The sequence below is a fragment of the Colletes gigas genome, unplaced genomic scaffold (assembly GCF_013123115.1).
Source record: "Colletes gigas isolate AHSC1104 unplaced genomic scaffold, ASM1312311v1 Colletes_gigas_Sc00018, whole genome shotgun sequence".
Taxonomy (NCBI): domain Eukaryota; kingdom Metazoa; phylum Arthropoda; class Insecta; order Hymenoptera; family Colletidae; genus Colletes; species Colletes gigas.
This window is the reverse complement of record NW_025106647.1, coordinates 455,331-482,117: the sequence shown is the minus strand read 5'-3', so window position 1 is coordinate 482,117 and position 26,787 is coordinate 455,331. Positions and strand designations below refer to the sequence as shown.

The following is a 26,787-nucleotide window of genomic DNA, read 5'->3' as shown; positions in this document are numbered from 1 at the left end:
TTTTAACTTTCCTGTTATTGATTCGAACAAAAGACTGCAAATTGTTTTAAAAAGATTACCAAAAGAAAAAAACGAGTTGATTCAAAATTATATCTTGCAAATGTTTAATAATAGGTTACCAAGACCATGCGAGAATTGAGAATTATTATTACTTTCATATTGTATTATCTGTAAAATAAAAGTTTTTATTTTTAGTAATACTAATTTTTTAAGTCCCATAGATACGTTTCAAAGAAAACATTTCAAAAATTTAGTTTCAAATTAGAAAGCTACTATTTCAATACTAAAATCATTGTTATATTCGATTTTAATTGGAATGAAATTCCGGCATCGTTAACTTTTCTTTGCTCGACAAAAGTGTTAATTAGCTATTGGAATGTTGGTTTGACTAGTTCTTTGTATAATTCTTGAATAAACAGCTTTACAATTCTTAGTCGACGTTTGCAATTAAAAGATTTAATTATCCAATGTTCTAAATAAACCTATCGAATATTTACGTATAATAGATATTTTAAAAAAAACAGTCGATTTTCAGAATCATGTTAAATCAGAATATTGTATTGAATGGAAATTGAGTGTGACTACAAAGATATTCTTGATACAATTTCTGATGCAAATGATGCTCGAAATGTTGTCCATTACGCTCAGTGCGCGAGCATAATCGGTGAGTGAGAGTGATACACGTGGAAGTGCTTCTGTAGTTATAGTATTACATGCTATAATGATACGTTCTCGAATATCGTCTGCAGAAAGACTTGAACGCGTGTCACTCTCACTCATTAACCGATTATGCACTTAGGTAGGCTATAATGAACAACATTTCAAGCATCATTTGCATATTATATTAAGAATATCTTAATAGTTGTTCACTTTCGTTTAGTCACGAAGCATTCGATACTTTTCCGAATTTCAATATAAAAATGAAAGTAAAATTAACAGTCTACAATAACGTTTTTAAATATTGTTCGTATCAATCTTTTTTAACCAGTGTTGAAACTCCTTATATCTTTTTTCATAGAAATTTTTTAAACACATTTGTTAGATTCTTTTGATTAAAACAAAACCAAATATTATATCATTTTTATTATATTTACATACTTATTTAACAAGCACGCAGGTATATTATTAATAAGAAATTAAATATAATCACATTACTCATCTTTTATTTGTTACATATGTTCCAAATTGTGTCACGTTTGGTTTAATTTCGATCAGAAAAGCTTTTACCAACAAAAATTCGATAAGAGTTTTGTAACTGGAAAAATTTAATTTAATAGTTTGCGACTGGTTATCAAGGATTGTAGATAACGTCGAGTGTCTGGCTCGAACCATCGGTATTAGAGGGCTGGGTGAGGGGGATAGATCGTGGTCATACAAGCGGATAAATAAGATTGCCATATATCGAGACACCACTGTACTATCAGTGTGCAAAATCGCATTAAAATCCAAGCGATCGATCGCGGAGTCCTTCCCTCGTTAGAACAGAATTATAGCCCGATCCAGTTACGGGGACTCACCCTGTATAATCCACCACTGGCGGATATATCAATTATTGGCCGATATTGCCTCACAATTCACGGCATGCATCTACTTTGGCTCCTTCTTAAAACACTTTTGCTCGAGACAGGCACCTGCAGATAAGTCGCATTCCGGGGAAAAGACTCTCGTTTAGCTTATCCATCCGTCAGAATGCTAATAGATAATACTGGTTCGAAAACGAGTCGATTCCTCGAGGTGACGAGCAACGCAACTTTTACGTTAATTTATATCCCCGGCGGGATTGTATTTAATTGCCTGGCCAAGTAGTGCAGAATGTTGCAACAGTGTGCCCAGGAGTCTAACAACGGGCAGCTGTTTCAAATTGCAATGCGAAACGAGTTTGCAAATACACGGTATCGCATCGGTAGCTTGTAAGATGAAGGAAATATTCGTTGGATAAAGATGGAAGGAAAGGGGGCTTCCATGGTACACGGGTAAGAAAAAATGCATAACTGCAGATTAGTAATTTATAGGTGGCACGGAATTCATGATCCGCCGCTAGATCCGCGCGCTGAAGCAACGAGGGTTGTAATCTGCACAGTTTGAAGTCTTACGTGTGTGTAACGTATTGAAGTTTTTAGCCCCGCCGCTGGGGGAAATTACGGTTCTCTGGTTAATTAAGGATTAATTCGATCGGGTTCGGTCCAGTCGTCCCTCTATCGCGATTATGATTATTAAGACGAAAAAATCCATATAATAATCTCTTATATAAGAAAAGATATTGACTCTTTATGCTAATTAAATCTTACAAGGTAATCTGAACGGTGATTCATAACGTAACGACATGGAAAGATCAAATATGCACGAAATAGGAAGACAAGTATGTAATTTTATTAATTACTTTCATCACTTTTATAATAAGACGAGATGTGGCACCTTTACTGTTGAAGAATTTCTGCAACAACAGGCATTTTGTTTGTGTTGAAAAATATCAAGTCCTCTTGTATAGGAACTGATTGGATAAATATACATATATAGACAATATTAAAATGTTAAACACAACCACATTAATTATTCTTTACATATTACATAGGTTAATATAAATAAATTGCAGTAATGCCGACCATGCGGCTCGAACAAACGACTCGACTCGAACAAAAACCACGGGAATCCCGGCACGATCTTCAACCTTATTGCAAGTGTCGCCAGTTAGCCGCGTGCTTATTGCCTCGAGATTATGAACGGCTCAACAGATTGTTCCGTGTCCTTCCCGTAAATCAATGTTAACTTTCCGAACATTTCTTTTGATGATTAACAATTTAAAATGTACATCTGTGGTTTTCTATCGATCGACATGATTATTGTTTGCTGGGTCTTAGCATCGGTCAGTTCCCATTCTTGTTACTTTGCATCAGTCCAATCTTCTTTCAGTACATTCTTCCCGATTACTGTATCATACGCTTTCATTGCTTTAAACAATATCATAATTTGAAATCTCCAAATTTAGAAGTTAGTCTCGTCCTTTAATTTCTTATTTTCACAACCACGTGCTACTAACTCGACAAAGATACCTTTAATTTAATTTATATCTGTTTTAAGTGTTGGGATGTTAAATAATGTCACTTGCACACATAACTCAATACATGCATGCATACATACATACATACATAGTAGGTACATTTGTCTCAAGACAATAGATGTCACGCGTCTGTTTACCTGCGTACATTTATAATTTCATTAAAAAATATCAGTCGACAACTTTGGTATAAGATGATACAAGTGCATCCAAATCTAACGCAAAATCATGAAAATTTAAAAATTCTAATTTAAATGCGGCACGTGTTTCTGTTGTCTAATTTCGCTGAAATTTTTCACAGAACTTTCTCTGGGAGGGGGGAAAGGGGGAGGGGGGGTCGTCAAAAAGTAGACACGTTACGATGATAATTAACACTTTGACTGCTATGTCATCCATATATGGTTGACAGGATTTTTTACTATGGAACTAGAATAATTAATTCTCAGGATGAAATGTTAAAGTTGAAATTTGAATAGGATTCATGAATTTTAGTGAGGTTATAAAAATAAATGGTAAGGCAAATTTTAAGTTATGTAGCTTACAATTGTCTAAAATCAAAGTTTTGGTCCCGCAAAGAATTGTATAGTTGTGGTCTGGCAGTCAATGTGTTAAGAGAGTGTCAAGAGCACGTGTAACGAAGCTCCATAATCTCGAAAGAGCCTCTATCCACGAGGCATCGATTGGTCTAGAAGAAATCGATGCGCGCGCACGTCATCCATGCGCAGATGACAATAATTGGACCCAGGATACAATTCCGTTCGATGCACTCATAGGTTAATGTGAGTCATAGTTAGTCGCATCGGAACTGTTTGTGAGAGTGGTGCTGCCATTCTAAGTAATTATTTCTCCAACATTCTATTATCGCCTCTTTGTTTGGATCATCAATTTCAGCGTCTCCTGTAGATAAAGCAACGCCTATTAAAAATTGTGCAATTCTCTCGTAAGTGCATCTAATTGAAAAGAATTTTTGTTTATCGTTCAATAGCAGTAGAATATTGTGTGTAGTTGTTTTTACTGATTATAGTTGGTAGCGTTGGAACGAAGATATGAGGGGGAATCCCGTGGTAGAGTGCCCGGTAGTGTGTAATGGCGTTGTGAGGGAACATGTGTAGAAATACCTATGTACGTTCACTGTTAAAATAGAAATAAATATGTTGAAATAATAATGAGTTGTTTAGAATTGTCTAGAATGAACCAGACACAATGCCAACATATTGAAGAAACGTTGGATGTAAGATTGTTTCTCATTCATAGAAGAGTTTATATAACTATTTTTGTTTGAATATTACACTAATTTGAACCATCGTTGTCGTACAAAATCAAAAATGGAAGTATTCAAGATAAACGACTGTTAGATGTAATGAAGGACATAAATGTCCTGGGAGGTTAGAACAGTCTTAAACATCGTATCACTTGCAACACCGGGAAGTCGAACACGAACGTATATTTACGTAATTTTGCATCAGGAACCGCCACATAATTCTTCGCGAGTGACACATCCCCGAAGCAAAAGTATTGATATATTAGTGAAGATACGTCGACGAAACGAGAAAATTGTGGGTTTTATGTTCTGACACTTTTGCAGGGGGAGTGCAAAGTGTCGGTGTTATAGTGATAAATTGCTACCTGTGACGACATTTCCTTGCCTTTTAGTGGGTATCTGTTGCTCCAGGAATTTATTAAATTCATACCATATTCGCTGGCCAATCTATTGGTCATACTTTGTATTCGGTAATACTAGTTTTTAAGCACGTTTTGTACATCGAACTCGACTCTACCATTGATTATATTTATTCAGAACGATTAACAGGCTACAGAAATTTAATTTCATCCTCCAACGAAAATTAAAATTTATTAGTAATAATTCGGATTAATTTTTATTATATACGCGTGAAAGTTGTTCAATAATACTGTGCTGATTTAATTTTATTGAATTTTAAATGTAACTTGCGTCTGGCCATGCATGGTTTCATACCACTTAAAATTTAATTCAGGGTATAAGTGGCGTATTAAATTGTGATAATATTTTAATATAATGTAAAAAACTATTATTCGTTAACAGATGTTTGTTTATACATTTGTATGATTTTTAATAAGAAATAAAGATTTTAAAATAGGAGAATTTTAATTGTCTGGAATTTATGTTCTATCAAACTCGAGTTCGATTTGTCGATAGTATCTGTGGAATAAAAAAAATGTTATTTGTTTAAATACATAAACGATCGTATAATACATATAATTGTGGAAAAAAATTTAAGGACGCGCTAGAAACGATCAAATTAATTATAAATTTGTTTTCGAGCTGCTTCGGAGTAATAGTATATGTATATCGCAAAGGATTATTATCTGCTAACACTAATTGGTTATAAAACGTATTATAATCTTTAAATTTCTTGATTTTTAATTCGTAATATAACATGGTAGTTTACATACTAATAGTTCTTATTAAATGTAAAGTAAACCGGAAAACGCGTAGGATTAGTCGAGAAACCAGAAGTCGTACTTTTAGCTCCAATCAAATGTCATATCGAAGCAATTTTCACATTTTAATTTATCGTGTCTCAAATTCTATATTTTATGCTAGCCATTTGTTTGTATAATTAAATTATAAATAAATAGGAAGAAGCAATTCCAAGATGTAGAATAAAAATATGATATTTAATTTTAAATTAAACTATATTACGCTCAGAAATTTTTATTTGCACTAAATAAAATATAAATTTGTGAGGCGAGATAGTAGTAATCTTATAACAAAACTTGATAGTGGAAAATGTTGCTTCGATGCTTAAAATTGAAAAAAAAGAAAAAGAAAAGAAAATTAAATTTCTACTAAAATCGCCTTCCGGTGTTACTATAGAAAATCACCACGTATGCTTTAAATATTTTTATATTTAAACCTTGCAATATAATAAAAATTGAATTATTTTCATTTTATCGAGACTAGAAATAAAGTCATCGTTGCAAATGATAAATATAAAATTAACAAATCTATTATTTTCTCTCAAACATTTTTTGATAACTCTTTAGGATATCCCGAATTGCATGTAATTGGAATTATTTGTTGAACATTGTCCTATGTTTGTATAAATGAATGGCTGCCAGTAGGAAGATTACGATCGCCCATGATAGCTCGCATCGCGGTAACTGTGTTTACATGTTCAGCGAGATTTACATCAAACAGGTGTCACGATCTGGTTCACGCTTCACGGTTTCGATCGCGCCTCTAATCGCAACGACAGCAACGCGTCCAGCTTGGGCGAGAGTTAAGATAAGAGAGAACGCTTAGAAACGTTAGTGATAAAAGAGAATTCATGTACTCTCGATTCGTTAACGGCGAAGAAAAAGCATAGCCAGTATCCAGTCACGATATCGTTTGAGGAGATATGTTTATACCTAAACTGCTAGGCTATGTTCGCCAGAAGTCCTATCGAGGGAACAGTCGTGCGTAACGTGTAAATAAAGTATACGATCAGTCATACGAGACTGCTCTTACACCCCACGCGATACGAGAAACAAAAATAAATTAGAATGCACGACGTTGGACAGTTTATCTTTACAATGGTGGCAAGCGGTTTGTCCGGCCACGGTTCTGATTCGCTGGTTGACAAAATGAGTCGTTTTTACGAACGTGTGTTCTCGAAACAAATTATCACAAGAAAAAACATTCAAACTTGGCATCGTGATTTACAGCGACGCTTGGATTACTGCGAGTCGTTTTCGATTGGATAAGTGAACGGTAGTCATCCCTATCGCATCAATTTGATCTGAGCTCGAATGTCAGTGAAACAACACATAATGCAAAGATGAAACTTTTTTATTTTTTGTCTTTTTTTACATGAAACTTTTACCAATATATTGGTGAGAGTTTTTTGAGTAACATAAGACCAAACACGATATAATTTGTTTTTAACCTACTCCTGATAGAGTACAAAATGTTGTTAAATACGCAAATATCCAAATTATCGTGTATGGTCCTGTTTTAATCAGAAAAGCCTGACGAATATATTAGTAAAGGTTTAATAAACAAAAAATAAATGAATAAATTTCACATTATCGTTTCGTAAAAAGTTTTAAATTAAACCGGAACCATAACAGATTCTACTGGACGTTATCAGAAATTGTTAGTAACGCCATTTATAGTCAGGGAAGTGCGATGGTCGCTCGGTTATAGACGATACGACTCTTGGTGAAATACGTGACATTATAACGGAATATTTTTCGAACATCTGCTAGGAAAAAGTTTCCTTATATAGGTAGTCGTACAACAAATAGCGCAGCCACTATATTACCACCTGTAAAATACTCGAAGAATTTAATTTATGGCCCCGGTTGCTTCACAAGGATATGGATAAAACTCACGGGCTGGTCACTGCAACCGTGTTACGTGCTGGTAGAAGCTTTCAAAAAAGTGTCAAGTACTCTGAGGAATCGTAACATATTGCCGCGATTGTACGAAGTGTCTCATGTAGCAAAAAGTCAGACATTCCCACTCAAAATCGATCTGAATAATTTCCAAAAATTTGTTAACCTTTAGGCCAAGGAACAACAAGTTCATACGTACGTTCATGTACCTCTTCAAGCTAATTGGGAGCCATTAAGGAATTAAGTAGACTTTTGAATAGGTAAATATCAGATGACACTTACAGAGGAGAGCACACAGTGACCTATTTGGATTTTAATGTGCTTTTGCAGGAAATATTCAATGTAGATACTCGATTTTGGGTGTTTTTGTATTGGAAGAAAATATGTACCAAATAGGAGTAGGATTATACAGAACTTATAATTATTTATATTTTAAAAATTATTGAGTATCTATACCTAATATTTCACATGGACCAACAGAGACCACTCTGCTATTATTCTGCAAAAGCACATTAAAATCGATGTCAGTCAGTTCGTGCCCTCCTCTTATCAATGTCTTTTTTGAAACGTTGGCAATAATAAAAATTTCGAAACTAGCTTCATAGGTAAACGAAGGTCAGCTTGAGTTTTTTTTTTGGTTGGGATCACATTTTGAGAATTTTACTTTTAGACAGTGTAAATCTTTCAACAGGCAGATTGGTATTTTTAATTTTTAATATTATGTGTTTCTTTTTTCTTTTATTATTAGTTGATCTGTTGCAAAAAAGTCATTTGGAACTTCAGTTTGCACGAAGTAAAAAATCACATTTTTGTTAATAAAATATACAAGAAAAAGTGTTGCAAAAAGCTTATTGCAGCGCACCCTTCAATTACAGACATTTCTTAATACGTATACCTTCTTCGCATCTTCCGACTCGACGAACTTCGCAACACGCGATGAATTCGATTGTGAAAAATCGCGAGTCGAAGAACAAAAACTTATTTACGACACGTCTCGGTGATGTTATCGATAACTGTCGGATTTTATCGTGGTTTTTATGCAAGGCGTGCGTTCGATTGCTCGTCCTTTAGCGCAATTCGATTCCCATAATCGATACCTTGGAGTAGCGGCGCGCTGGAAAATTGTGAAGAACGTTCCCAATGTATACTTTGTATTTTCATGGGGCGAAAAATACGAATGATTACACCGCGATCGAGTCAGAACGAGTCGAAGCAAGCTACATCCGGCCCCTCGAGGATAAATGGGCTCCCTTGGTTATTAGCATCTGGAAAATTTCGAACAAAAACGATCGTTCTTGGTGGTCTTTTAATAAATACCTTAGACTAATTCGCGAATAGTCAGGAAGCTAACCCTAAACCATTTTGGTTTCCGTTTGCTCGAATAAATGATTTGTTGAGATACTTGCAATTTATAATAAATCTAATTCAAGGATAAATAAACGATCCACTGTGGGCGTTCTTAGCTAGCGATTTATAGGTTTCCAACGAAAGAAGCGAGGAATACTTTAGATAAAGTTTTAACCAACCTATCGGACCAGTTTTTTCCACTTCACTTAACTACACTTACGACTCTTAAAATCATCCAGTTCCAACATTTCTTGCATTTGATGGTTGGTTTAATACCGCGAAAAATAAATACATTGCGATATTTGAAGCAAATTTTTTGTTAGATATTCTATTATTATTAATAAAACTTAGCAAAACATTTTTTTTATACATCAGTTGATGTATATTTTTATACTCTATAAAAAAGTATTAGAGTTCTTGGGTCGAAAATTGATCAGTGTAGAAGTTATGGCTTTCATTCCAAATTCCCATATATGCGATACACTATGCCACGTGATGATTGTAATATCGGTAAAACAGTTTATTGATTTGTCGGTAAATGTAAACAATTAGACTCAAAGATTTGTCGGTAATTCACCTCTTTTTTACCGACAATATTATGTATTCCTATAGTTTGCTATGATGGTACTTGCAATATTTTTAAAAATATTCTCACTGCTATTATTGAAGTTTTCAAAACATAGAGTCCTTGTAGCGGAAATGACTCGATCGTATCATGAGCATTGTAATTAGCTTCATCAGCAGATCAAAGACTCACTGATTTTGATGAATCATGCTCCTACGGAACTCATCAACTGTTTACGTTTTATACAGTTAATTTCTCTGCTATAAAAGTAACTGGAATTCACATTCTTTATAAAAATGACCTTTGACGAAAATATCACGATTTAAAGATTTGAAAACAGCTAACTTAATTTCCAAACGCAAATCGTTAAAGTACAATTGCAAAATTTGTACCGAAATAAGTAACGAACTTTTGTAACATTCATAGGTGCACGCAAAAGTTCGAATCCCTCCAAAAATAATTTTTAGTAATATTGATAAATTAACACGCAAAATAACAATTTTATATCAGGAGTTAATTAAAACTAAGGAGTTAATGAAAAACTATGTCAACAATTTCATGTTACCAATTTGCATATTCTAGATAAATCTATAATGTTTTATAGTTTACAAAAATCGTGAAAAACCATGGAAACAGCTTTTCGTCCCTTGATCGTCGAATTAGTTTTATTTATCGTGAGATTTTATCGTATTATATTCTCCAAACACCAACAAACATTTCGAAACATTCTCTGTTGCATATATAAATAAATTCAATCGCCTCGATTAGATTTATGTTTTCTTTTTTTATTTTTATATATGTTACCAGCAGTGCTACACTATTACACGAGGAAATATTTCATTTAAAATTTATTCAACTGGATATCTTAATAAAATTCTAATATTTGGAGCAGGTGTCGTGTTTGTAATTATTCCTGTTAGAAATTTTAAATACTTGCTCAATTTTGGTTATGTGAAACGTGAATGATTAATAATTTTATTATAACTAATTGAGTGTGTATTTAACAGATTCTCATACTACTTCAAACGCACTCAAACGTATTCTAAAATCTTGAGTGTGTAATGTTTTATAGTTTACAAAAACCGTGAACGAGTCTGCGAATCATTGTTGTAATTTAGTATTATTTCTGTTTTTAGCGATATTTCAAAGAACATCGGTGTCCAGAGGTCAGTTGAGGATCCAAGGTGTCGCGACCTGCCTGTACCTGTGCATGGATTCCTGTGGTCTTCTTTACGGCTCGGTAAGTCAGGCTACTCATGGGAAAAAGTTGCTCTTCCTTTCGATAAAATGGCCTCGTAGCACGCCTCCGACATACGGCGCGCGCATTCCTGAAGAAGAAAATCGAGCGGCTGAGTGCCACGCGACTTCGACCACGTCTCCGCCTCTTTCTATTCCGTAATACGCTATCGCGGCATCTAAATTACAGAAACGCAACGGGGGAAAAAGGAAATGGCCACGCAAACGTTGCTCCGTGTACACCGGGGGATCGAATCTTCGATATTTTGTTTGAGGAACAATTTTATTTTCATCCCCCATTATCGTGCGCTTAGAATCGTCGTAATCGAATCAACATACACTACGAAACAAAAAGTTAGCACGCGTCTTAATATATCGACGCGTGTTAATTTCTCGGGTTAATTTATCGACGTTTCCGTTTATCGGTAAGTCGGTAAAACTATCGGTCGAAACCGGTTTGCCGATAATTTGCCGACATTTTTGAAAATATTGAAAATATAAAAATAAATATTGCATTTAAAAAACAGTTTATTTCATTCTAATCAAGAATTATAAAGTATGGACTTCAACTTTAACGTTGCCGTTAACTCGTCTTCGTCTGCATTTGAGTTTTTTAATTACATACATTGTTTAATAAATCTGGCAACTATTTCGTTTCTCCATCACGAACCTTGCAAGTCCAACTTTCATTGTATTCTTTTTATACGTGAGAAATATAAAATATTGCTATATTCGATTTATTTAATTGTCGGTAAAAAAGAGGCGAATTACCGGTAAATCTTTGTGACTCATTTTTTACATTTACCGACACATCAATAAACTGATTTATCGATATTACAATCATCGCGTCGCACAGTGTATCGCGTATATGGGAATTCGAAATAGTTCTTCTAGACTGATCAATTTTCGACCCAGGAATTCTAATACTTTTTTAAAGAGTATACAAAGATACATCAACTGGTGTATAGAAAAAATGTTCTCTTAAATTTTACAACTACAATTTTTGACAACTGATTATTAACTTTTGTTCGAAAAATTTTGGTAATGATTTAATTTGAGTATTAAATGACGTATTGAAACAAACAAAAATGCAGTTATTCAGTATTTCCAAGAAACACCTTAGCTCAGACACTTCGGACAACCGGTAGACAAAGTATTGTGATTCGATCTCTTCGACTGGAACAGTCGCCCGACATTAAGTTGTCTTACAACATTCGCATCGTTGTACTTTGCCATAAACGGGATTTACAACTTCGTGAAGTTCCAGTCGCGACATACACGTCCTGAATCACGAGCTGTTTTCAGGATTAGTAAAACATCGGGTTTACGATGCAGGATGATTCCTTTGATATTTTCTATAGTAAAGGTTTTTGTAACCATTTTGAAATTTAGAATATTAAATTAAATTGAACAATTTTGGCATATATATTTTATTATTTCGTTTCAATAAATTTTCATGAATATTCCCTACAACCACTTCTTTATTGTGTATTCTTTTTCTTTTATTTTTGTGTATACAGGGTGGGGCAATAACTATGCCCACCTTGAATATCTCCGTTATTTATAATAATATTAAAAAATTTTATATACAAAACTTGCACGGTACAGAGGGGGGCACATTGTGATATAAACATTTTTCGTGTGGGTGGATGCATAGAGGAGATTTCAAGGTCACCTCCATTTTTTAAATGAGATCATCCTTTTTGAAACACCTACAATGATAGTCCCTTTCATTAGGAAGTCAGTGACTATAATTATTCAAGGTCATTCAAGGTCATTCAAGGTCATTCAAGGTCACGGTCAGAGAAAATGTATAAAATTTAAAATATGAAAGCAGAATATCTGTGTTTCATAAATGTGCAAAATGATGGCCATTTTCGTTGATACATTGCTGTAAACGAGCTCTGAAGGAATGTTGAACTCTGACAAGTACATCCGAAGTGATAGTCGCACATGCTGTGATGATCTGCTGATGCATATCTTCAACTGCTGTTGAACTGCATTCGTGTATACGGTCTTTTTTAGCAGACCCCACAAAAAGAAATCCAGTGGATTTAAATCAGGCGAATGTGCTGGCCATGAGACAGTACCACCTCGTCCAATCTATCGTTTTGGAAACCTAGAGTTCAATGTTTATCTCACTACTCGTGCATAATGGGCCGGACAGCCATCGTGTTGGTACCACATATCATAACGGTTTTGTAGAGGGATATCTTTCAACAAAATTGGCAGATCTTCTTGCCAAAATTGAGAATATGTTTGCCCTGTTATCGTTCCGGTAACGAAGTATGGTGCGATTACTTTATCGTTCAAAATACCACATCACACATTTACGCTCCATTGTCGTTGGTGATCAACTCTTCGAAGCCACTGCGGATTATCAACAGACCAATGATGGACGTTCCGTAAACAAGACATTAGAAAAAAATGAATGATTTTGATGTAATCCCCATTGACAAAAATTAATTCGACATTGAAGGACCTTAGTATGTTTACTACAAGTCTCACTTGCGATAAACGTATTTTGCTTCCATAGTTTGCATCTTATACATTTTCTTCGACCGTGACTTTGAATGACCTTGAATAGTTATAGTCACTGAATTCCTAATGAAAGGGACTATCTTTGTAGGTGTTTCAAAAAGGGTGATCTCATTTAAAAAAAATGAAGGTGACCTTGAAATCTCCTCTATGCATCCACCCACACGAAAAATGTTTATATCACAATGTGTCCCCCTCAGTACCGTACAAGTTTTGTATATAAAATTTTTTAATATTATTACAAATAACGGAGATATTCAAGGTGGACATAGTTATTGCCCCACCCTGTACAGTATATGTATATAATACAAGATTATATATACAAAAATAAAAATAATAAAAATAAAAGAATATCCATAAAAACTTATTAGAATCAAAATATAAAGTATATATAACAGAAATTCTTAAATTTAATTTAATGACCAATGGATTGTAAATTTGCATTATTTGCGCAACGACCGGCGGGGTCATTTTAGACCCAGGTGTAAGTTATATTGGTTGTTTTGAGAAATTTGATTTCGCTGCGTTTTTGCGGAATTGTCGCGACTGGAAGTACCCACCGCGCCACCGACGTCGCAAGATCGCGCGTAGGAAATCCATCCACAGGATTTCGAGCGCGACAGAACAAATCGGTGGTGCACGTACGATCAATTTCATCGACGTTTTCGAGACTTAATTAAAACCGATGACGTTTGATCGAAACAGGATTCGATACAGGAGCAGCTGTGCGAGCCTGAGAAACTGGTTTAGCCCTTAACTACTATCGTTCTCTGTTTCGTTCCTCTTTTTTTAACCCCGCGTCGCTGTAACTAGTACCGAACAAAAGGAACGCGTTTCCTAGGGGTTGATACACTCTTGACTGTGTACCATTTCGCAGGAGGATGCGTTTAATGGCCGATTGATCTTGTGCGCTTTTGCGATTTTTCCGAAATTCCCGCGGTCGTGACGAGGAAATTGGAATTTGATTTGCAGCGAATTTTTGAAAAATAATAATATCTTGGATTTTGACGAAGATTTTTCGTGGCCGGTAATTACATGAACGTGAGCTGAAGAATGCAAATAAATTGCGATTTGAGAAGTACATACATTGAAGAAATATTGAATTATGCCTAACAAGTGTCATACTTCGATTTTGATGAAACTTGGTATACTGATAGAGTATTGAAAAATATTGGACACGTATTTTTCTCAGCCGCAGATATTCATATCTAGGGGGTGTTTTGCATCCCTTAAGTTGGGGGTGGAAAACACATTTTCTTAAATATCTTGGAAACTAACGAAGGTAGAAAAAAATGTTTAACATAAGAAATATATGATTTCTCATGAGCAATAAAATGGTATAAATATAAATGTCACTGACAAGGAACCATCGCGAACGGTCCGGCTTCGATTTTGATGAAACTTTGTACACTTATAAAGCAGCCAAAAATAATCGACACGTATTTTTTTTTAGCTGCAGTAACTCGAGTTTAAGGGGTGAAACCACCCCTTGAAGTTTTGGCTCGAAACGGCTATCTCGAAAACGGAAAGAGATACAAAAAAATTGTTAATGGGCGAGGTTAATGGTTTCCTATGTACAATAACATGGTGTTAAAAAATTTAAAAAAATACAATTTGTTTATAACAAAAAAAATTTATTAACTTAATTTTTCATTTTATTAAAATTTTCATAATGACAAAAAATGACGAGCATTTTATTCCAAATCCATTGGTATGCGATTTTTTAAAATTGCCTCTTACAGTTTTGCAGATTTTGATGATTTACATCTTGCGCGCACATTCATTATGGTAGTAGCCGTTCTAACTTTGATTTTAATGAAGCACTGTAGGCTTGCACTAAATTATACAGTAATAAGTAGCGAGTAATAATAACAGTAACAAGTTTCTTAACAGCAACGAAAGGATTAATTATTTTTATTGCCCACCTATGACATCGTGGCAAAGGTGGAGCGATTTATAAATTATAAATATATGCAGTGTGTATAACAATTATTCTATATAGTTCCGACAATAGTGGTACTCGTCGAGAAAATGTTTGAAACATAAAGATTTCTTACACCATGCGCATTTAATTATTGCCACGTCACCGCAAATATGACATGTTGGCTCATTTTCAACAGAGTAGCAGTACTCAACAGGATTCTGGAATGCATTTGGCTTTTCATCTATACATATATCCGGATTTATACCAGGAGTATTTAATAAAATTTTGGAACCTTGGCGATCAAAATTGATTGTGAACCAGAGATTGAAGTTTAATTATATTATTCCTAGCGTGGAGATTAATGTCGTGATTTAAAACGAGAACTATATCGGAAAATCGGCGGACGAAATTTTTCCAAGTGCGGAAACCGTAAACATCCAATGGTTGAACATACTTTGTTCCACCTTTTGGTATTATAAAAAGTTTTACATTTTTACCCTCGGGAGTAACTTCGTTCGCCGTCTTCTTACAGTGACCACTCCAGGAATCAAGAATTAGAACTGTTACGGCCCCAGTATTTGCAAAGTAAATCTCTCTTAACCAGGTCTTGAAATGGTCCGTAGTTAATTTGCCTGACTTTGAAGCTACAAGATATACATTGTCAGGGCGAAATAAATGTTGTTCCACAATCGGCCCGAAATGTCCTGTACTCTCTTTCAGTACAATAAATAATGGTGACAGTAATTGTCCATCAGCTGAAATGGTTGGCTGGATGGTGTAACTATGAGTGGTGGATGACACTGATTGAACACCTCCTTCTACGATTTTTATACCTTCTTCAGCCAGAGTGCGCCCTGAATGTAATTCCAAATTAAAACCACTTTAATCGGAATTGTAAACATTGTGTGGTTCATTTCGGGCTATATATGATTTTACTTCATTCACGAATGCGCTGCATTGCAAATGAATATCGTCTTCTCGATTTACCATATTTGTGGTTACAAATCTGGTAATTTTTCTGGACACTAATCTAAACATCTTTTTAAAAGTATATAGCCAAGTATATCCGGCTTTAAATGTTTGTAAATTTTCTATGTCCCTCGCTTGTAAAGCCCATCGCCGTAGATCTACTTCATGCACAATTACTCTTAACTGCCGAGCTTCCATAAATTTATTAAATGTATACTCTGCAATACGTTTTATCTTTTCCTTTTTTGTGCCACCCTGTTCAACTTGTAAAGCCCATTTACGAAGCATTCTTTCGGATTTCACGTGACGGAATTTGGAACGTACGGTGTCTAATTTTAATCGCTTCGACTTCCCGCTGTTCCAGTACGCCTGATTTTCTTGGTTGATAGGCGTCCCGTCCATTTCAACACACGTTTCATGTTCAACCAGGAATGCCGTGTCTTCGACACTTCTTACAATTAAATCGAATAATACATCCCTTAAATTTTCTTCTGCGCTATTAATTGGCGTGGGCCCCTGGTTCCACTCAACAAACGCAGCAGACAGTAAAGTTATTACATTAATAGGATTAATATTTACCATCTTTCCGAATACAGTAAAAGCTGGATATATGCAACAAAAGATTGGCTGGATAAGTGCAACGTTTAAATGCCCAGAATCGGCACCTCGGCTGTATGGATAACCAACAATGTTCTACACACTTATAAAGAGCTAATTGCAATATATATATATCGAAGTTCTCCCACTTATCTACCAACAAATATTATTTTCACATGACAAGGGCAATCAATTTAATTAACTTTACGATATGTCACGTTATCAAAAGGTATAATACAAACTCCATTTCAATATACCCATTTTATCATGTTTATTACAAAAACCGTCTCGATTTTAAAGAATGTTAATAACAACAGAGATACAGATGCACATACTAATCTCATTTGACACGTATTTTTATTATACAAATTACACAGAATGCTTTCACAACAGTGAAGATTTAGATAACGTGCGTAAACTGCATGATAGGCGAGCCGCAGAAATGACAATATTTATTTATTCAATTTGTATTTTAAAGCAAGTACATCATGAGAATAATAAGTGTATCTTTATCTCCTGGTATACACACTGTATGTATTTATAATTTATAAATCGCTCCCCCTTTGCCACAATGTCATAGGTGGGCATAAAAAAAAATCTTTTCATTGCTGTTAAGAAACTTGTTACTGTTATTGTTACTTGTTACTTGTTACTGTATAATTTAGTGCAAGCCTACAATGCTTCATTAAAATCAAAGTTAGAACGGCTACTACCATAATGGATGTGCGCGCAAGATGTAAATCATCAAAATCTGCAAAACTGTAGGAGGCAATTTTAAAAAATCGCATACCAATGGATTTGGAATAAAATGCTCGTCATTTTTTATCATTATGAAAATTTCAATAAAATGAAAAATTAAGTTAATAAATTTTTTTTTGTTATAAACAAATTGTATTTTTTTAAATTTTTTAACACCATGTTATTGTACATAAGAAACCATCAACCTCGCCCATTAACAATTTTTTTGTATGTCTTTCCGTTTTCGAGATAGCCGTTTCGAGCCAAAACTTCAAGGGGTGGTTTCACCCCTTAAACTCGAGTAACCGCAGCTAAAAAAAAATACGTGTCGATTATTTTTGGCTGCTTTATAAGTGTACAAAGTTTCATCAAAATCGAAGCCGGATCGTTCGCGATGGTTCCTTGTGAGTCATAAGTGGCGCCACTATTTACGAAAGGTCCGGTTATTGACACAAAAATAACCATAATTCGAAGAGTAGCAGGTAAATGCAACGGAAGATTATTTAATAAACTTGAAAATATTTTTTAAAACAAAAATTAATTGATCTCGATTAATAAACAATTATTTATGTCAACGTACCAGAATTTTTATTATTATTTTTGAAAACACCTTGTAGCTGTGTTTTAGTGACTTAATAAGTTAGAATTGTTACAATTTTTTATTGAAAAAAATGAGTTCTTTATAAAAAGAATGACTTAGAAAATCAGAAGAACCCTTTAATAAATTGCGAAAAGCAATTTTCATTAATTTTTTTTAAGTGAATGCTACGTACGTTACAATTCTTTTTTGTAGTTTATCTAACTACATTCATCCATTTACATTTTTTTTACAGTTTTAAGTAATTGTTTTTTCTCGTTATCTTACTCGCAATAAACGTATATTTAAATATCACTAGCGTAAATGATTGGATCTCTCAGGGTGAAGTAAAACCGACAAACTAGAAAGATTCGTGATTAGTATGTTTATCGTTATTGCCCGTGCCAAAATAAACAATATATATCGAAAATTGGCAAAATGGGGGATCCTGAAAGTGGAAATCCCAGAATTTCGTATCTTTTTCAACAATTTTTTAATAACAAAAACTATAATTCACCATCAAAATATAAGTCTGGTACGAGAACTAGCAATGCCTGGAATAACCTGTACTTAGAAAATATCGATTTATAATTATTTTGTATGTGATACACCTCCACAGAAAATCTCAAAAAATTATATATTTATAACAATAACAAGTTATTAAAATTGTAACAATACGAACATGGTCACATAAAAAATTAAGGTAAAAATACAAGCAAATGTCGGTTTTTGATTTTTCCAACATCGTTCCCCCACTTCTAAACATCTGAAAAAATTACAGAATTATAATCATAACAAGACACTAACACTGTAAAAATACAAATAATTTCTACTAAAAAAAAATATTTTTAAGCTTTTCGAATTTTTTAAAAATCCATTTTGCGGTGAAAAATTCTGAAAAAATTCACAAACACGTACGCCGTAGAGCCAAATAGCCCCAATTTTGTTAAAAAATCTTTGATATGATGCAACAAAAGATGTAAAGCTTAAACTGAAAATTCCGTTACGCTCTCTAACTACTCTCCCAGTACGGGTATCGGGTTGATACTTGACACAAATGGTTTTCTCTGAACGGTCTATTAACTGATATGCTCACTGATCAATTTGGCTCAAGGGCACTTTTGACCATCTTATCCGCCCATACTCTTTCAGAGCAATCGGCCATATAGGTTTCGAAATTTCGAAACTCGTTTTATACTAAAATTAAGTATAGTCCGGGCTATGATATAGTGAGGTCGTGAACTAAATTCTTGAGGGTTGGGATCGACTACCGCTGCGTCACTTAGGACCGTACATGACATCTTGCTTGAGGGTGCCTTTCTGAATCTCTTTCTGTACTCGAAACTGCACTATCTTTTTTCATTTTCTACATGCACATATTATAAGGAGGTAAATTAAGATATTAAAGACTTGAGTAAGACCTTCACCTGTTATGATACCTCTAAAAATGGCGACACTGGATAAAACATTTCTTCGTGCGGCCCTGACTATGGTCTAAGGCCCTTAGCTGCACGTATGTCTGCCAATTCACTTGTTTCAGGAGCTAAAACGTGTAAACTTTGACACCTATTTGAGTTTACGACCTCGCTATATCGTGGCCCGGACTATATTAAATTTTTGGGAACACAACTTAAGATTTTTCTTTAAAAATTTGACGGTGCATCCCAAAAAATGAAAAGAGGAATTACCCCTCGAATCAGTTTCGAATCGAAACTTAGCGGGCGAAACCGCAAACTCGAGCGTGGCGAGCATATCCGTATGCGTTTCTCGATTTGTCAAACGGTCCTCAACCGCACGAATAAACCAACAAATAAATTGATATTAACGTCAAGTGTTTCTCGAGTAATCTCCGAGCGTTCCGCGGGCAACCGTGCCGATAAAACAAGCAGATACGCGGTAAGAAACAGAGGCGAACACGATCAAAAATAGTCTCGCGTACCGCACCAACGAGACTCCGCAAACCAACGAAAGCCAACGAACGTCGCGGACTCCAAAGTGACTTCCAATGCTCTCCGATTAGACGGGCCGATAGAACAAGAAGAGATTGAAATGAAGACGTGGTAAACGTCCAGTTGGAAACTAGTCTTGTTAAGAGACGCGTGCATTTCATTAGAGTTGTCCGGTACGCTTCAAACCGCATCCAAGAGTAGAAACATCGCATCGACTCGTATCGTACATCTAACTTGGTCCGCTCAGAATCTGCTCGACGGATCTTCGAGTTAATAAAGATTGTCCTCGTATCTGCATGCCGTTCGTCTTCGGTCGTGTTCCCGCGGATTTGTTTCGTGAGTCCTTTTCCCATTTATCGTACGCCTCCCCATCGCTTCGAACCAGGCTACTCCATTATTCATACAATTAGGAGCCTCTTGACGCGAATACGACGTTTCTAATTAATTCTCGGTCGCTTGCGGCGAACTTTTAATCGCGTCGCAGATAGCATCGCGATTCTATTTTAGTTATCAATACAGTCGCGTCGGTATTTATGTTGACGCTGTTGTATTTCTGGTATTGACGATATTGTTCCATAATTTAAACACTTGTACACGTCCTTCCGTACATTCTGACATTGTTTACATTATGTACAAGAAATGCCTCAGTATACCAGTGAGTGTCAAAGCGAAAACACCGCGTACAATCAAATAACAGTCAATCTGTAAAAATACTTCCTAAATTTGGTTCGCCGGAAAGTAAGTTGACGTAATCAAGTTTTTATTTCATTAATAAAATTTTGCTATTAAACGCGCATTTAATAATTTGATAATGTATTTAGTCTCTTATATAATGTTTTTTTTTTGTTATGTATTGTTATTGTTAAGAATTGGTTACTTGTAGCATGCCGAAAATACGGGAATTACACGAGTCTGAAAGATTATTAATTTATAAAAGAAGGAGAGAAGGCCAATGTTTGCAACAGATTGCCACAGATTTTGGGATATCAAAGGAAGGGGTGCGAAAAATTTATAAAAAGATAGAGACTACTGGGAAACCTGAAAATTTAGTTAGAACGGGAAGAAAAAGAAAAACAACTCCCCGTCAGGATCGAGAAATTGTTAAAATAACAAAAAAGGAACCATTTATTACTGCCAAACAGATCAAAGAAGATTTAAATTTGCCAATAGGGACCACTCAAATAAAATCCCGTTTATACGAAGCTGGGTTGCATGGTCGAATATCTAGGAAGAAGCCACACATTTCCGAAACAAATGCTCGCAAACGTTTAAATTTTGCAAAAGAGCATTTTAATAAACCGACTGCATTCTGGGAATCCATAATTTGGAGTGATGAGTCAAAATTTGAATTACAATCAAACAAACGAAGGAAATATGTGTGGAGAAAAAAAGGAGAAGCTTTTAAACAAAATGTTATCACCTCCACCGTGAAACACGGTGGAGGGTCTATAATGTTATGGGGCTGCTTCAACAATGAAAATGTAGGAAAATTAACAGTTATTGATGGTATATTAACAGCAGCGAAATACATCGATATTCTAAAAGAAAATTGTTTCCATCAATTCAAAAATTTGGGCCAGATACAGGATACATATTCCAACACGACAACGATCCGAAACATACTGCAAAGATCGTTAAAAAATTTATCGACGAAAACAATATATTGCTGTTTTCTTGGCCACCGCAGAGCCCTGATTTAAATCCGATTGAGCACTTATGGGACGAACTCGATCGAAAAATACCAAAATCGGACCGCTATACAAAACCAAAATTGATAGCCGCACTAAAAAAGGCATGGGATGAAATACAGCCCAAAACGTTAAAAAAATTAATACACAGTATGCCAAATCGTTTACTGGAAGTAATTAAAGCCAAAAGGTATCAAACTGCTTATTAAATATTTTTTTTATTGTTATTTATAGAATTATAATTTACTTTATAACCATTGTCAACTTACTTTCCGATAGACGTTCATTAGAAAATATTTGTTAATGCTATTGTTACTCAAATGAACATAATTAATAAGGTGACATTATTTACTTAAGACACGAATAAATTTATTTTTGTAAACATTTCGTATTTTATTTATTTTTATTGTATCCTTTTACGGCTATTTTATAAAAATGATAAGTGTCAACTTAAATACCGACGCGACTGTATGTATACAGAACCGCCGGGACGCGAAATAGATGATGGATGCGCCTGGCGATGTGCCCTTTGCTCTGTGACAGTTTAATGGTCGGTGGTTGTATGTTTGAATGCAATGGCCGCGACAGGTAATTCTTATCTAGCTAACGAATTTCGAACAACGAATAGAAACAACTTTTCGTCCCTTGACCGTCGAATTAGTTTTATTTGTGATTTTATTGTATTACATTCTCCAAACACCAACAAACATTTCGAAACATTCTCTGTTGTGTATATAAATAAATTCAGTCTCCTCTGTGTCGATTAGGTTTATGGTTCTTTTTATTTTTTGTATGTTACTAGCAATACACACAAGTAAATGTTTCATTTAATGTTTGGAAACATCGTCAAGCATATATAGGGTTTTCCAATAAGGGCGGGTCGATGTTGAAATGGAGTAAAACAAGCTCTGTGTGTGAGATATTAAACTTTATTTTTTATTTGAAAGGCCCATGTATGCCATTATGTATGGAATATGATATCGTTCAAATGTCTGCCGCGGCTTCGCATGGTGGCACAGATCCGCGAGGTCCAATTTTTAGTGACTCTGCCACATAGATCCGGCTGTATTTGAGCGCCGGCTCAAAATCGGTACCAAACGGCAATTTTGCTTGTTAACGTAGCCATTCATCCAAGAACGCAGCTCGTCGCTAAAGACGATTTTTCGACTAAAATTGGGATCCTCTTCCAAACGCTGCGAAGCTCAGTCATCGAACAAACGGCGTTATCTATGGTCATTAATTTTGAGCTCCGCGGTCGATTGGATCTTGTACGGGCGCAGGCCCAAGTCCAGACGCAAAATTCGCCAAGTTGAAGTCTGCGAAAGGCCAACTTCTTGTGCACGCCGAGGAATTGATTGCATCGTGTTCTCCTGCACACTTTCACGGACAGCGGCGATGTTCTCGGCCGATCTGACATTCCTTTGACGTACGGCTGCCGTAAAATATGCGCAAGGCTTGTACTAACGAACACTTATTTCGATAATAAAATTTTATCATTTGGATGTGCTACTCAATCGTCAAACTTGCCATGGTGATTTGGCATTACTGATTGAATTACAAACAACAGATATGACAGACGCCACTAAAACAACATGGTCATCACAGACTACCAACATCGACCTGTCTCTATTGGAAAACCCTATATTTTCGAAACATTCTCTGATGCATATAAAGGGTATTCGGCCACCCCTGGGAAAAATTTGAATGGAAGATTCTAGAGGCCAAAATAAAACGAAAATAAAAAATACCAAATTGTTGATCGAGACTTCGTTAAAAAGTTATTAACGTTTAACGTTCCGCCTGTAGAACGGCAATCTGCGAAGAGCTGCGTACGCGTGATAGTGGTTCTCACTCAGAAAACTGTAAGGCTGTCGATACGTCACTAAGTAGAGTTTCTCATGCTGAGTGAGAACCACTATCGCCCGCACACAGCTGTATGCAGGTTGCCTATCTACAGGTGGAAATTTAAACGTTAATAACTTTTTAACGAAGCCTCGATCAACAAATTGGTATCCTTGATTTTCGCCTTATTTTGGCCTCTAGAATCTCCCATTAAAATTTTTCCCAGGATGGCCGTACACCCTGTGTAAATAAATTCAGTCTCCTCTACGTTGATTAGGTTTATGGATCTTTTTATTTTTTGTATGTTACTAGCAGTGCTTACGAGTAAATTATTCATTTAACGTTTACAAACATCGTCAAACATATATTTTCGAAACATTCTCTGTTGCGTGTGTAAATAAATTCAGTGTCCTCTGCATCGATTAGATTTATGTTTTTTTTTTTTATTTTTATGTTACCAGCAGTGCTACACTGTTACACGAGTAAATATTTCATTTAAAATTTATTTAACTGGATGTCTTAATAAAATTCTCATATTTGGAGTAGGTTTCGTATTTGCAATTATTCCCGTTAGACATTTTAAATTGCTGCTCAATTTTGGTTATGTGAATCGAAAATGATTAATAATTTTACTTTAACTAATTGAGTCTGTATTTGATAGTTCTGTTACTACTTCAAACGCATTCGTATTCGAATAAGGGTAGACTTATATCACAAAAGGATGTCAGAATTAAGCTGCAATTAAAACATATTTTGAAACGTCAAACATAAAATTTGAAAATTGTCTCAAGATTTTTTAACGCGAATTATTGATAAATTTTTTAGCGTTTTCAACGCTGATCAAAAGTTTTGAATTCCTTTAAGTTAGAGTCAAGATGAATCGAAAAGAAATGAAAAGTAATGAATACTGTAAGGAAACGGCGTTCTACAGGTGTCTACGCGTAGTCAACAAACGTGATTAATTACTCTGGACGCGCACAAAGTAAATCTTTGCGCTTCCTGTTACACGTAAGAAAACATGTTCCCAAGAAAACCAACAACAGGCAGCGAAGTCCTCCCCATTACACGTGACAAATTAAGTAAATTTACTATATCTTCGACTTAAACAGGTGGGCAATCACAACCATCATTTTCATCAGGACTATGTATAAATCTTCTGCTACTTTGTCCTCTATTATGCCCCGAAGCTAACAGGTACGAGAGTCACAGGTGTTCGAAGGAATAATCATGTTTGTATTGCATTCCTCGTGCATACAGGGTGTTCTGAAATTGTTTGTCGAATTTTACTAACGTATTCCACCAACGTACACTCGTTAAAACAATATGATGTACTCGGGATTGCATCGCTGAAATCACAAAATAATTTCTATTTTTTACAAGACAAATCTCTTGCACGTGAATCACGATTTTCTTCTTCTGTAAAATTTTCTCCTTCGATATTAATGTAGATATATTCAGAAATCATTTCCATGCAAAACCAGCATGCGTACCCGCGTTTGAAAATTAATGAACAACGCATGTTCTTAAAGAGGATCAGAAAAATAATATTAATGCTATTATCTTATTATGGAATTATAGAAGTATCATTTTCAAAAAAAAAAGTGTTTCAAAATGTACATATTAGAAGTAGACTCGATTCTCATTATGTCTGAAATTGTTTGAATGAATAAAAGTTGGACTAATGTTATTGTCTCATTATACAATTATAAAAATATCATTTTCAATAAAAAAATGTGTTCCAAAATGTACACATTAGAAGCAGACTCGATTCTCAGTATGTTTAAAATCGTTTGGATGAATAAAAATAATAGTAATACTATTGTCTGATCATGCAATTACACAAGTATCATTTTCAACAAGAAATGTGTTCTAAAGGGTACATATTAAAAACAGACTCAATTCTTATTATGTTTGAAACTGTTTGAATGAATAAAAATTGACGTAAAACTACGTTAATTTTTATGATTTCGTATATCATGAACTATTAACTAACGGTGTAGCAACTCGTATAAACAATATTCGTTTGAAAAATGCAATTTTGCACACTGTACGATTAGCCAGCGAGTTAATTGAATGTTGTTGTGTTCGGTTGGGTATCATAATGAAGAAATCATGTAGCCAGCGATAAATTCGCGGATGTCCAATCTACATTCTGAGCAAGACTGTTAGAAAGATCGAATAGAGCGCCGAAGTTCTTACAGGAACTCGAGACCAGTGTATCTGATAGCTAATCTACATAACACGAACAGCTAGGCAAACATTACGTTGCTGCTGTGATGCAGCGGACAACAGATTAATATTCTGTTGGGTTTCTTGTCGGGTAAATCAAGCACAGTGCTACGTAATTCCTACACTAGTTCGATTACGCTACTATTTTCAATCGTTCGAAAGCTACACGGAAACGAAGATTGAGTCCAATCAAGTATCGAGAACGAACTACCACTTTCGTACGCGACGACAAGCACGGAAGCGTTTATCAGGAAATTATTAATTGGGGTGCAGAAACGGGGAGATAAATGAACCGTATGGGCTTATCGTAATTAACAAACGGTAATTCGTACGCTAGACATTCCTCGGCTACAACGCCAAATCGAATATGATCGCAAGAGAAAACACGCTAATATATAACCCTTTCATTCCCTCTGAACATGCACCAGTTTCTTTTCTTTATCGTTGCATGCATAGGTCGTCCAATAAGCGGAGAATTTCTTTTGTATAAAATTTTCATGAAAAATCAGTAGAGCATCGACGAATAAAATGCTATTAAATATTCTCCATTATTAAAACATGGTACGAACTTACTAAATTAATTGGAACAAACAAATTATCAAGATTTAAATATTTTAATTTACTATGGAGGGAAACGTCGATAAAAAATTATATAAAATTTTAACAAAGATTGCAAGTACATTCACTAGGCACGGTATTAATTAAATGAGAAAAGAAAGACTAGAAATCCGTTCAAGGTAGAAGATTAAATTTTGTTACAACATCTATCTTTTTATGAAAACCATTGATTTCGTTTTGTTCGCCTCGTACATTAGAAATTACATTCTGTTTAAATATAATTTATTACTATCTTCCAACGAGGAAACTAAAATTGTAGAAAACGTGAAATACTTCAATGCCTAATTAAACGCTGTGAAAAAGTTCTTAATACACTGTCGGACATCTAAATCATAAATCGTGGTAAAAACCAAACCAATTTCCTTTACTGAACAAGTCGTACATTCGAGAATAATTATACATACAGCATGTACGTGCGTTAGCGTTTCGAAACGAGATATTCTAGGGCAATTTTTTCGCGAATGACGATACGCAACAAAATTCAGTGCGATAAGATCTGATAAATAAAAAATAAAGTAGAATCAATCTTGATCGAGATACCTGTAGCGACCGG

General features: G+C 34.9%; 1 protein-coding gene across 1 annotated transcript in view; it reads left to right on the top strand.

Moving 5' to 3' along the window:
* Window positions 1-564: 564 nt before the first annotated feature.
* The window catches only part of LOC122400511, a 92,460-nt gene continuing 66,237 nt past the window's right edge, over window positions 565-26,787 (top strand). The window contains exons 1-2 of the mRNA XM_043402033.1: window positions 565-664; window positions 10,466-10,569. Of these exons, the coding sequence (XP_043257968.1) occupies window positions 565-664; window positions 10,466-10,569 (204 nt within the window). The remainder of the gene's footprint in view (window positions 665-10,465; window positions 10,570-26,787) is intronic.